The 12,958-nt window shown below is 38.0% G+C and overlaps 1 protein-coding gene across 1 annotated transcript; it reads left to right on the top strand.

Moving 5' to 3' along the window:
- The first annotated feature begins 5,952 nt into the window (after positions 1-5,952).
- Positions 5,953-12,306, top strand: ccr10 (chemokine (C-C motif) receptor 10). Its single transcript, XM_064321602.1, has 2 exons — positions 5,953-6,064; positions 10,477-12,306. Exon 2 carries the CDS (start codon positions 10,486-10,488, stop codon positions 11,650-11,652), a length of 1,167 nt encoding a protein of 388 aa, XP_064177672.1. The 5' UTR covers positions 5,953-6,064; positions 10,477-10,485; the 3' UTR covers positions 11,653-12,306.
- Positions 12,307-12,958: the final 652 nt, after the last annotated feature.

Genomic DNA, 12,958 nt, shown 5'->3' on the forward strand with positions numbered 1-12,958 from the left:
ACAGGCTATAAATACAAAGAAATCAAAATAGCAATGTCCAACGTACAGTAGGTTCTTCCAATATTTTATAAATAATTATTAAATAAATCTCAGTTAGTTTGTTACAAAATATGTCCCGAGACATAATTTTCGGAATCTGTGTTTCTAAACCAATTCAATTTTTTGATCTGATACACACCAACAATAAAGATTATCCCTGGTAAAAAAAAAAAAGTTGCTTAATTTTTTAAAAAATATTTTAATTGATTTCAGTTTGATGTTAGTAACATTTAACATTAACATTTATATATTTTTTTAATTTTGTCTTAGCCATGATGTCAAATATTTTAATAAAAATAAATCCATTTTCAATAATTTCATATATCATATATTTTGGAAAAGTATATTACGTTGATTAATTAAAGCTATTTGCAATGACATTTCCAATATTTTTGCGAGACAAACTGTGTCACAGAAAGTGTTTTAAATATATAAATACTTTAAAAAATGTAAAGGCATACTATACTGGATTTTTACCTTGAAGATATTATGATATAACCATGCTATAACCATATCTATAATGCAAAGGCAATCTCTTTCTATACGCACTTTAGCCACTACCTGTATTTGTTATTCTAAAATGTGTTTGGAACGTTTCTGGGTGTTGCGCTGTTTTCTGTGTGAAGAGTGCTGAGTATAGCTGCATAGCTAACAAGTGATACAGATACAGCAAAGAAAAAAGACAAGCCGACAGAGCTTGTTCATGAACTGGAGTTATACTTGGAATTGCTTTTCCTCGGTGGTGTCAGCTGACGTTCAGCAAAGGGGATTAAAAGCGACTCTGAGTTGGCTTGTATTATGTTGGACCTGTAGCCTAAGTAACATTATCGGCAGTGTGAAGCTGGCGACAATAAGGACTTTCGCGAGGATCTGAAATTTAATCATTTAAAGTTCCAATAATAAAAATTACTTTTTATTACAAAATAATAGAATGAATTAAGCTATAATCAAATCTGCATTCTTACTGTTGCTCATGTTTGCTCATTTCACAGTACTAATGTTACCTTTAGCTATCAAGCTAGCTACATTAGGTGGGGTAACTTACTTGGTGTGAGTGGGTGGGTTTGAAGACGGAGGAGGAGACTTCCTTGATTGTCAACACAGGCTAAGAAATCCTGCGTAGTATACCTTTAAATGTAACTATGCTCCTTCGTCATGCCTATAGTGACCTACCGCTGCAGTGACCTTCTTCCTCTGTTGACTCTGAAGCAAAACTTTTTTTATTTTAAAAAGCACAAAAACTTTGGCTATCTTGCACCACAAATGAAAACCACTAGTTACTCACAAAAATAGGATGGCCAGGTTACGGTTTGTGAAGAAGTACCTAAAAGAGCCTGAAATATCAAATCAAGAGCCTTGATTGTTTGGAAGCGGATGCGGTAAGTAATTTCATTAACATGTAATTTAATCTATGCAACATTTTAAAGAGAGATGAATAAACAGCCCCCACGAAAGCCAGCTATTATTAACGGCAACTTTGATTGATTGAGCAAAATCAGCAGGTTGCTGGTCAGCAGCTAAGCTAGGATTGAATAGGCTATTTCCCACATGCATAACGTTTTATTCAGTGGCGACTGGTGCGCTGAAAATCGGTGGGGCACAAAACTTTCCTTTAAACTAATCATTGGTCTCAACCTGTTTTCATTAGTAATTTTCCTTTATAATCAAGCGTGCCAATGATCGAATTAATTAAATGGCAAGTAGCCTAACACACAGCGTCTTCATACCATGTTAGGGGGATTAAATCATAAATTCAATTTATCCGTTAAAAATCCTTTTTAATCACCAAGTAGTCTACACTTAACAAATAGGATACACCAGTCTGTTATCTACCGTGTTAGCTTTCAGAATAACCAGCAAAAACAAAACCTGCACTTCAATTTTGTTTACAATCTACACATTGCAGATATTTGCCATGAATACGAGTGCGGAGAAAGAAGTGCATCCGCGAATAATGTCGATTAAAAATGTGCACAATTTCGTACTGCAAATGAAAATAAATGTAGGCTATAAGGCCTAGGCTCCTCGCTAAAACTGCCTATTTGGGGAGAGCTGGCTTTATATGATAGTATTGAGTAGCCTATTTTGTGGATTAATTGTATTGATACTCAAGGAAAATCAGGGGAAGATTCCACCACTGCTTAGTGATTAAAACAGATTTTTCTAAATCGCATTTACCATTTAATCTCCCTAACACAATACGAAGAAGCTGTGTCCCTTGATTAGTCAGATGTTTGCATGCTTGTTAATCACTGAAAATTAATTAAAACAGTTTGAGATCAATGATTAGTTTAAAGGAAAGTTTTGTGCCTCACCAGTTTAAGAAAGATGGATAAAGGAGGAACAAAGTGAGGACAAGAGGAGGATGACCGATTATGTTTGTGGGTAAAAAAAATTCTCAGCATTAATGACACTTAATAAACCTGAAATATTTTATGTAAAAGCTTGCATCAATAGTATACATTTTTTTTAAAACATTGTTTTCCTTATTTACAATTATGTGCACAATACATTAAAGATACAACTATTTTGAGCTGAGCCATTCATTGGTTTACTTTTTTCACCCACCTCCCACCGGATCTCAGGGTCCACCCACCTCCCAAATCCCAATTTAACCTTTAACCTGTGTGTGTGTGTGTGTGTGTGTGAGTGCGTGCGTGCACTTTGGCTAATTGTGAGTGATAATATTTGGGAAAAATCATTTTGGGAAAAATTGTGATCTGAAAATTAAAGCAACATTTTTTATATTTTTTGTTTGTTGAAGATTTGAAATGAACATAAATGGAGCATGCCAATACCTACTGTCCTGGAATATGTACAGTAGTGTAATATTTGCTGTCAGAGTCTTGGATTAAAATTCGTTTTTTATATTTTTGTTTGTTGAAGATTTGAAATGAACGTAAATGGAGCATGCGAACACCTACTGTACTGGAATATTTACAGTAGTGTAATTTTTACTGTCAGAGTCTTGGATTAAAATTCAACTGTGCTTATTAGATGACAAGGCATTTACCCCTTAAGTCCATTTTCAGGCCAGAGTGGGTTAATTTGCATTCATTCTGTTTTTTTATTGTTACATTTTCAATCAATCCGGTCACATGATACACCGTTTTAAATTGTTAAAACTCACGGTTCAAAATCTATAAACTATTTTATGATGCCAATGTTTTAGAGACAACAGTTCCTTCTTTTGTAACAGGAGGGGTGGCAAAACGAGCTTGGTGGTCCTCACTTTCTTTGTGTTTTGGAAATCCACAGATGACACATCACAATAAAGTCAGTATGCTTGTCACGGTAAGAATCCATGGTTATTTTTAGTACCAGATAAGTGCTAACTTGGAGAAACCTACATAGAATGTCCATTATTTACTTAAAAATTATCTGGAGGAATTATCATTGTTGTCCATTTCGCCATTGCATACACGCCAAAAATATTGTGCAGCAACGAATGTTGTTATCTCCAGTTAATATAGAACCTCTGGAACAAAATGAGCCCACCTAGTAGCTTCTCTGACCCAGCAGTCCCCAGACTCGCAATGACTCAACATGGACAGTACAGTATAACTTCTGCCTAGTACACTGTGTGCCAGTGGTAAGGTATTGCAGTGTTAACTGAGAAGCATTTTAGATAATTAAATTATGTGGGATAAGGAGAGGGAGAGGAAGGGGGGGGGGGGTCTGCCAGGCAGGGGGAAAGCAAGCCACTACTTCTTCCTTGAGCATGTAGTATAAAGTATATAGAATTTTGCTCCTCGAATAGCTTGTAATATCATTAGGTTACCAAGTGTCCTTTTGCAGTCTCCAAATGGCTTTTTGGTAACCTGCCCAGACATAGCTCAGAAAAAACTGGTATCATCATCAAATTTGTACCAGAATTTTTCCAGTGTTGTGGCTGTGTCTGCATTGTGTTTCTAAGCCCACCAGATACAGCCTCAAGCGTTTGTATCCACTCAAAAAAAAAATCTTTTAGTTGAGAAAAAAACTTGCATTTCCACAGTGTTTGAACTTCTGTTACTTTGTTTCAGTAATATTTAGAGTAATTCAGTAATTTTAGAGAAAAAAACTCCAAAGGCTTACATGTGTAGTTGCAGAATGCATCAGTACTAGCTATTCACAAACTCTTTTTTTTTTCCATCAGTGCCATTAACCAAAGTCAACGATACACAATCAGCGCAAAAATACAGTAGGCTGATTATCTGGTTAATCATTTGTTTTGCATGACATGCTCCTGGGGTGAAATGATTGTGGAGATTTATATATTAGCTTAATTTTTGTATGTGTTTAATTTTCACATACTTATGCCCTGCTAAAGTGTAAGGGCTATCAGCCCTCTTTAGCCCCAAAAATACTGCAGAAATAGTAATGAAGTGATTAAATAATAGACATGTGAATATTATGTTGTTGTCACAATGAGACATGGCTTCTGAAACAAACCTGACTGTTTTAGAGTGAAAGGTAGATGATACTGTGTTCTGTGTTCAAATTTGGTTTGGCTGGGTGACCACAGTCATAAACAAAAACACTGTGAAAAGAGACACAGTGCTGAGAAAGAACTGGTTTGCCTTGCTTTTCTTCAGAGTAATCCAATTACCCTGTGGTTTTGGGGCCTGTGGCTTCTCTCTATTAATCACAGTGTTTTCAACACGTTTCAGTTTTGCTCATCAGCTTCTTAAATGGAGAAAATAAGAAAAAAAGTTTAAACATCTCATCGATGTGCACCTTGCAGATAGGAGATAGGAAAAGTGTAACAGTAATCACATTATCTAGACAAATATGGCATAGGCAAAAGCATGGGCATGAGATCACATCATTAGTACATATCAGGAAACAGTTGTGACTTAGTTATAGCCTGAGCTCTGTTCTCACACAACACCCAGAAATATATTCAGTAAACCCCTGCCCAAACCCATCATGCCAAGATATTGACCAATATGGTTGTTCTCTTTCCTCCCATCATCCTCTCCTTTGGTTGAACTCCTGAAGTCTGTTGCTGTCATAGAGTAAACTGTCTTACATTAATACAGTGCATTCAAATAAGTAGAGTAAATTTTGCAACACAAAAACAGCATTTAACCTTGGCAATTCACGATTCTCTTTATAGCCCAACAATTGAAGGGATCATGTCAGTAATCTTAAATTATGAATTGTTTAAGGTTACAATGTGTAGTCACATTATGAAGATTGCCTTGTGTTTATTGTGTTGTAATATTCAAGATGGTCTCGAGTTAAACCTTGTCAAAAAAAAAAACTTATCGAAGGCACATGCACAATCACATGATATTCCATTATTATTATTGGAAATTCTGTACTCTGGCCTTAGATTCACACTCCCTATTCTGGTTTATGTGCAAAATAAGGTCTTGCTTAGGCCTGATTAATCTACTGATTGAATATTGCTCAGGTTTTTCTGCCATACCAGAAGGATCTGGCACTGCTATTAGTTTATAGGTGCTGTTATGAATGGAATAAGGTGTGAGGTGGGTGTTTATGATAAGAAATAGTCCTGTATTTATTAAATATACTTTGGATTATTGTATTATACATATTTTTTAAATGTATTTCAATGGATTTTTTAAATGAAAATATAAGTATCATTTACTTAATTTGGCTAAATATTATGTGTGCATCACAAGGATGATATAGAATATACGTGTATGAGGTCATCAGAAGTGACATGGGAACATTCAGAGGCTACAGTAATGACATGGTCAATATAAAATATTTCATTACGCATCAAATCATTACCTATCATTACCTATTCTGTGAGCTTCTGCTCATTTTACTGTAAAGATGTTAAGCCGATGAAATTGTATTATGCACTCTCTTTGATCTCTGAAGTGCCAAGCAGAAAGCAGAGAGTCAGCAGTCAGATCACTGATGTTGACTGATAGGTTACTGCTGGGTCAGATGGGCTTTTTTTTTGTTGTTTGTTTGGCAAGAATGGCAGCAAGAACACTAAAACACACCCACAGTACAGTCCAGCTCTTCACTTCAACACCAAATCATCGGGCAACTTGCAAAGCAGGTTAGTGAACTTTATTTAATCTTGGTTGTTCCTTTCTTGCCTCTTGATTATAAGCTTTTCTATATATTAAAAAAGAGATCATTAAAATGCATATTTTACAAAGAGCACCTATACAATATAATTTGGCAACATATGTTGGTCTAATATTTTCAAAATGTTCAAAGAAATATTATCATTCCTTAGAAAATAATAAGATGATCTGCAAGAAAATGCAATATTTATTTTGTATGGAATTAACACGGATATTTATTTAGCTCTTGCTGGAAACCAGAAAAGACATACTTATTTGCAAACGTGCAAAGTCCGACACGCATTGAGAAAAAATGTAAAATGGCTCACTTCATGAATGTATATTTCTGCATTTAAGTGGTACAACTTAAAGTATCTTCTCTTTTTAAAATGCATGTGCTATTTTTAAAAATGTATATCAATATTAAATGCAAAGGTGCTAGACGTACACTAAACAGGAAAAGTATTTTACTTTTGTTAATCTGGCCAATACTCAGACAACTCAAAATAGTTTTATTGTTTCATTATGATGCTTTGGTCTTCCTTTAATTAATGTTTTACGTAAATTTTGAACTTCAGTCTTTCTGTGTGTTAGCGGCTTACAGTGAGACGAATAGACTCACAGTAATGCATCAAAAACACACAATTATTTCCAGTCAAAGTGTATGTTAATGTGAATACACAAATAAAAAATATTGTAGTCATTAATATTATGATATCCTTTGCACTATGTTCATTAAAGTGACTTATTATTGTTACAGTAAGCACCATGCATATAGCAATTTTAAAACTATTTTAATATCGTGTACACACACACCGATAACCCAAAAAATAAAGGAAACACCAACCACCGCATAATTTCTCTTTGTAATGTTCTCAGCGAACTGCTTGTTCACCCCTTAAAGTTAACTGATACAGAGTCTGTTTTGCCTCGCAAACCAATCTCAAGCCAACGCATGGACATCATGGTAAATGCACATGCAGTTTTGACCATAGTTTTTCATGCTTTTACATAGCTGATTATGCTTTTGCTTTGGTGTTCTATCTGCAATTGCTGAATACACTCCTAATATGTGTTGACTCTAACAGTTTCCAGGTCTGTTAGGAAACATGACATTTAGATTATAACCTGTACACAAGCCATAACACACCAGCAATATTAAAATTGCCACAGTGAACCTAGGGTTTGTTTGTGTATAATGTGTGGTTAGAAGAAATGTCTTTGGTTACCAACTCCTGTTCTATCTTTAACAATATAGTTGCTGAGTGTGCGGTGGTTCTTACTAACATCAGATGCTCACATACTGTAATCCTGTTACTTAAATCCACTGAAATGTAATAATATAAGTATAATAATTCTGTTTACAATGTGTTTTGATGCCATTTTAATATTATTTATGCAGTTTTACAAGTTATAAATTTTGAACTGTGGGGTCAATGGGGACGCAAAATTTAAGATGCCTGCGTATACTTAAAATGCCTACAATGGAACATGCCTTCAAATGTTGTTACACGTTTGTGACAGTATTAATCAATATTGATGTTTCTGTGTTCAATAATATGCAGCATAGTGTGGAGAACAGTAAGAAACAGTATCCAAGAGTGTATAAAAAATACCTTTGAATACACAAGTAATTATTATATAATTTCAAATAGTTTCTCCCAGTCAATGTTGTTTCTATTAAAATGTAAATACTGCAACATGTTTAACAAGTTAGACTATTTTTGATTACTGTTTTTCCTGTTATTAATAAGATGAATATCAATTATGATGTGAGAGTCTTACCTTTTTGGACATCCACAGTTTTGTAATCATAACTTCAATGCTAATACAAATTAAGAAAGGACATTACTCCAATACCTACTGCTTTCAGACAACAAAACGTGTTATCTTCTGCTATTTTGCCTCAGATCAAATGTAACAAGGCTATGGAAGGGCTCAGCTAAAAACTACTCGGCGCACGCCAATGACTGATTTATAGAGCTTAGTCTACCCACAACTTCCCGATGTTTAACGAACGGCAGACGCTGGCACGCAACTGTAGTTTGGTTATGATTAGGCTTCATCAGAAGCTTACTCACAGGCATCACACAACTAATATTTTTAAAAGGGGACAGTCACGAAATTTACAAAACAGTTTTACTTTGCTATTAAGTGGGTTTCACTTGCATTTGTGATTTTTAAAAAAATATACATTATCGTTTTTAACATTCTTTTGTTCCAATTTTTGAACTACACTAATGCCAATGGGCCAAAGTGTATGATACTGAGCTTACACAAAACCCTTCCAATCTGACTGTATTATGCTACCACAGAAAATGCCCTATAGTTACCTCTGTCAAAGGTGCCCTCTTTTCTGATTCTACAAAAAAGTAACACTGACTCCCTAACATGAAAAAAGTAGGTTCCATAAGAACAGTGGTATGCTGTTTTCAATCCGTGTGTGCTCATTTTCATTCCGAGCACAATTGCAATCCCAGAATTTTAACAAGATGTAAATTTTTCTTAGTTATGCTGTTCATGTTTTGAGGGTTTATTTACCCTTTGAATCTACATTTTGTCAGAAATATCTATGCTTGCCATGAAGAATAGTCCCATAGTTGCGTTATGATATACTGCAAACAATTTCATAAAGACAGGCAAAGAAATATATTTTACTCCTTATTTTCCTCTATTATTGCATGTTTGTCACACTGAATGGTCTCAGATCTTTACGCTAAATGAAATATTAAAGGGAACCTGAGTAAACACAAAAATTAAAATTAAAAATTTCATTTATTTAATGAAAAGATTATCTAACACCGGTATCACCTATGTGAAAAAGTAATTGCCCCCTTAAACTAAATAACTAGTTTCACCACCTTTATCAGCAATAACTGCAACCGAACGCTTCCTGTAATTAGATATCAGTCTTTCACATCTCTTTGGAGGAATTTTAGCCCACTCTTTGCAGCACTGCTTTAATTCAGACAAATTTGTAGGAGCATGAGCTCGTTGTTTCAGGTCCTACCACAGCATCTCTATTGGGTTCAAGTCAGGACTTTCATTTAGTTTCTTTTCTGACATTCAGATGTAGATTTGCTTCTGTGTTTTGGATTATTGTCTTGCTGCATAATCCAATTACGCTTCATCTTCAGCTCATGGACATTCAGACATTCTCCTTAACACATTTCTGATACAGAGCAGAATTCATGGTTCCTTCAATAATCGCAAAGTCATACAGGTTCCGAGACAGCAAAGCATCTCCACACTACCACCACCATGTTTGACTGTTGGTATGACAATCTTATTGTGAAACGCTGTATTTTCTTTACCCTAGACATAATGTGACAAAATCTTCATCCAAAAAGTTCCACTTGTGACTCATCTGTCCATTGAACATTATTCCAAAAAGCTTTGGGATCATCATGTGTCTTTTTTGTAAATTTGAGATAAGCATTGATGTTTTTCTTGGTTGGCAATGGTTTCCACCTTGCTACTCTCCCATGAATCCCATTTTTGCCCAGTCTTTGTTATTGTGATTGACTGTTTCCCTTTGTCCAATATAATATTATATTTTGACTAAAGATCCGAAACCATTCAGTGTGACAAATGCACAATAATAGAGGAAATCAAGAAGGGCACAAATACTTCTTCACAGCATTTGGTAGATAATGAAGAATTCAAAGACAAAGTAAATGATAATAAGGCAAACCTGCCTTGTGTTAACAAGCTTAAGGAAAAATGCATTAAAGAACTTAAACACTTGTTCAACAACCTTAACTGAGCAAGAAATTTTGCTGTAACAAAAAACAGCCTATGCATGGGTCCCGGGGGCCGAGATTGAGATCCCCTGCATTAGACAGTTAAAATGATTAAGGGACAGTAGCAGTGAAATGCCGTAGTGGAAAGTAAGCCAATTCTTACCGAAGGCATTTTTCTGGCTGTGAAGACCAGCTGCTGTAGTACACTCAAAACATTTTAGCTGAGGTGTGGTACACCATGCACGCACCATGAACTGTTCTAATTAAAGTATCAGAGGTGCATAAAGGTTTGTCCTGACAGATTCAGCACAGGAAACTGTAGTTGTTCTCATAATTAATATAATTATTATAATTATTCATTTGTCCAGTTCGGATTAAATTGTCAGAAATGCATAAAGGTTCTACTAGAAAAATCCAACACAGGAACAGTTGTTCTTTGTATAACACCAGCACTTGTATTATTGATTTGTCCTGTTTTAATGAAACAGTATCTAAGTAAAGAAAAACAGAAACATTTCTTACAAAATTTTTAATGAATAAAATTGCTTTTCATTTCAATGAAAAGAAATGGTACAATTTAAAAACCTTCCAAAAATACTATTTTGAACATGAAAGAAAATGACGGCATAAATAAAACTAAATAAATCTGATCTCCCCAGCATCTGAGGATGGACAAGCTTTTATCGGTGACTGAAGATTATGGCTACTTTCAGAGTGACAGCTCTGAAATGCCCGAGATGCCAGAGATGTGTGAAAGCAGCAGTGCCCAGGAGCTCCAAATCAAGGTGTTCCAGATGTGCATCTTCATAGTGGTCTTCCTCCTAGGGTTGCTGGGTAACTTCCTAGTGATCGCCACCTACGCCCTGTACCGCCGTTTCCGCCTGCGATGCATGACCGACGTCTTCCTGCTCCACCTGGCCAACTCGGACCTCCTGCTGGTGCTCACCATGCCCTTCCAGGCCGCCGACACGCTGCTGGGCAGCTGGGAGTTCGGCACGCAGCTCTGCAAGGCCACCCGCGGCCTCCACGCCGCCAACACCTACAGCGGGCTGCTCCTGCTGGCCTGCATCAGCGTCGACCGCTACGTGGTCATCGTGTGGGCGCAGGCGGCGCACCGGCTGCGCAGGCGGATGCTGCTCTGCAGCAAGCTGGCTGCGCTGGGCGTGTGGGCCGTCTCCGCGCTCCTCAGCCTGCCCGAGATCGTCTTCGCCGGCGTGGACGTCAGGCCCGACGGGGGCGGGGCGCAGTGCGAGATGAACGTGTGGATACGGGAGAGCTGGCGGGTCAAGGCGGCCACCCGGGGGGCTCAGATCGCGGGCTTCTGCCTGCCCTTCCTGGTGATGCTCTTCTGCTACGGCACGATCGGCCGCACCCTGATGCGGGGGCGGGGCTGGAAGCGGCAGCGCACCCTGAGGCTGATGGCGGCGCTGGTGCTGGTGTTCCTGTTCTTCCAGCTCCCGTACACCGCGCTGCTCTCGGTGAAGGCGGCCGGCCCGCCCGAGACCTGCGCCCAGTGGGGGCACCTCCTGCTGGCCGAGTACACCACGCGCAGCCTGGCCTACACCCGCTGCTGCCTCAACCCGCTGCTGTACGCCCTGGTGGGCGTGCGGTTCCGCAATGACGTCAAGAAGCTGCTCCGGCACATGGGCTGCTTGTGGGCCTCCCGACTGGGCTCCACCGCCGACAGCAGTTCCTCCGGCTGCCCTGGGTCGCCACCGCCCACCTCCATCACCTGCTCTCCTACCTCCATGTCGCCCGCCGCCAAAGGCCCCCGCTACTTCAGCTCCTCGACAGCATTTAACTATCCCGAGCCTCTGCTGCCGCCCGCTCCATAGTCCTGAGCCCCTGATTCCCACTAAACCTCCTGGCATGCTAAGCAAAGCTGCCCCATTCTGCAGCCCCATCACTCTTTAAAGCACCTTTGTGGCAGTTCTCTAAAAAGCGCTATACAAAAAAAAATTGAATTCAACTCTGTCCATCATCTCAAACAGATGTTTGCCAAAGCAGAAAAGAGCATTATGTATCATATTTATTCTGTTTATTATGTAAGAACAAGTAAGAATCCGATGCTGTGGCCTTGTTATTCTCCCAGAGGTTCTGTCAAAATGTGTACATATTTTTTTTAGGAAATAAATCAGCATTTTAATTTTTTTTAAAAGAGGTTTATTTCTTTCTTAGTATGAATAAATAAAGTGTATGTTTCTGTTATGATTCTTTCAATCGAATATCTTACTGGCAGCCATCATTTGAAGGAACATGACTGGGGCGACCCTGCCTTCAGGGAGAACAGACGCTAAGGAAAAACTGCATGTGTGTATGTGTCATGGAGTTATGGCTTTGTCTCTCTGGTGCTCTATAGTAGAAAAGCACAACGTTTATGTCCATTGTCTTCAAGGCCCATTGCTGTAACAGCAAGGATGTATAGAGGTGACGGCTGACCTGCCTGTTCCACTGAGCGCCTGTCATGCAAAAAGCCCACCGCTGCCACAGAAGTGATCATCAGCTGTAATATATGAATAAACCACTAGATGGCTGCACACATCAAATGACTTGTTTTATCTAAACAAGTCATTTCAGTCCTCAAACCTCAGGGTGCTGCTTGCTTGCAAACCACTGATTAGTTCTTCATTATGAATTAAATTACATTTTTAATTTTTTTAAAATACATTTTAGAGGCTATTTTAGCATGCACCTCTTAAGTTGCATTAGGGCCAGAGTGGGTTTATTTGCATTTAAAACAGTCTTGTCACACAAGATACTGTTTGAAAATTTAACTCATGGTTCCATCTTCAGAAGCTATTTTATGATGCAAATTACTTAGCCACCACGTTTCCTTATTTTGTAACAAGTATGATGGCAAAATAAGCTTGGGGTCCCTCACCTTCTATACATTTAGGAAATACACAAACGATAGGAATCATGGTAAAGTCTTCATCACAGCAAGAATCCAGCAAAAATAGTCATGTTCAGTCCAAAAAATGTGCTAATTCCGAGACATTGATAGACATTGTTTCTCTGGAGAATTTATCATTGTTGTCCATTTAGGCATTGCATACACAACGGAAGTACAGTGTACATAGGAAGTTTGTATAGACTCTTTGAAACAAGATGAGCCCATCTACAAGCTTCTCTGATGAGTCC

Source organism: Anguilla rostrata, chromosome 2 (assembly GCF_018555375.3).
Source record: "Anguilla rostrata isolate EN2019 chromosome 2, ASM1855537v3, whole genome shotgun sequence".
Lineage (NCBI taxonomy): Eukaryota > Metazoa > Chordata > Actinopteri > Anguilliformes > Anguillidae > Anguilla > Anguilla rostrata.

What these genes read in the sequence shown, in the direction of transcription:
- ccr10 (XM_064321602.1), top strand. Translation starts at nt 10,486, where the DNA reads ATGGACAAGCTTTTATCGGTGACTGAAGATTATGGCTACTTTCAGAGT.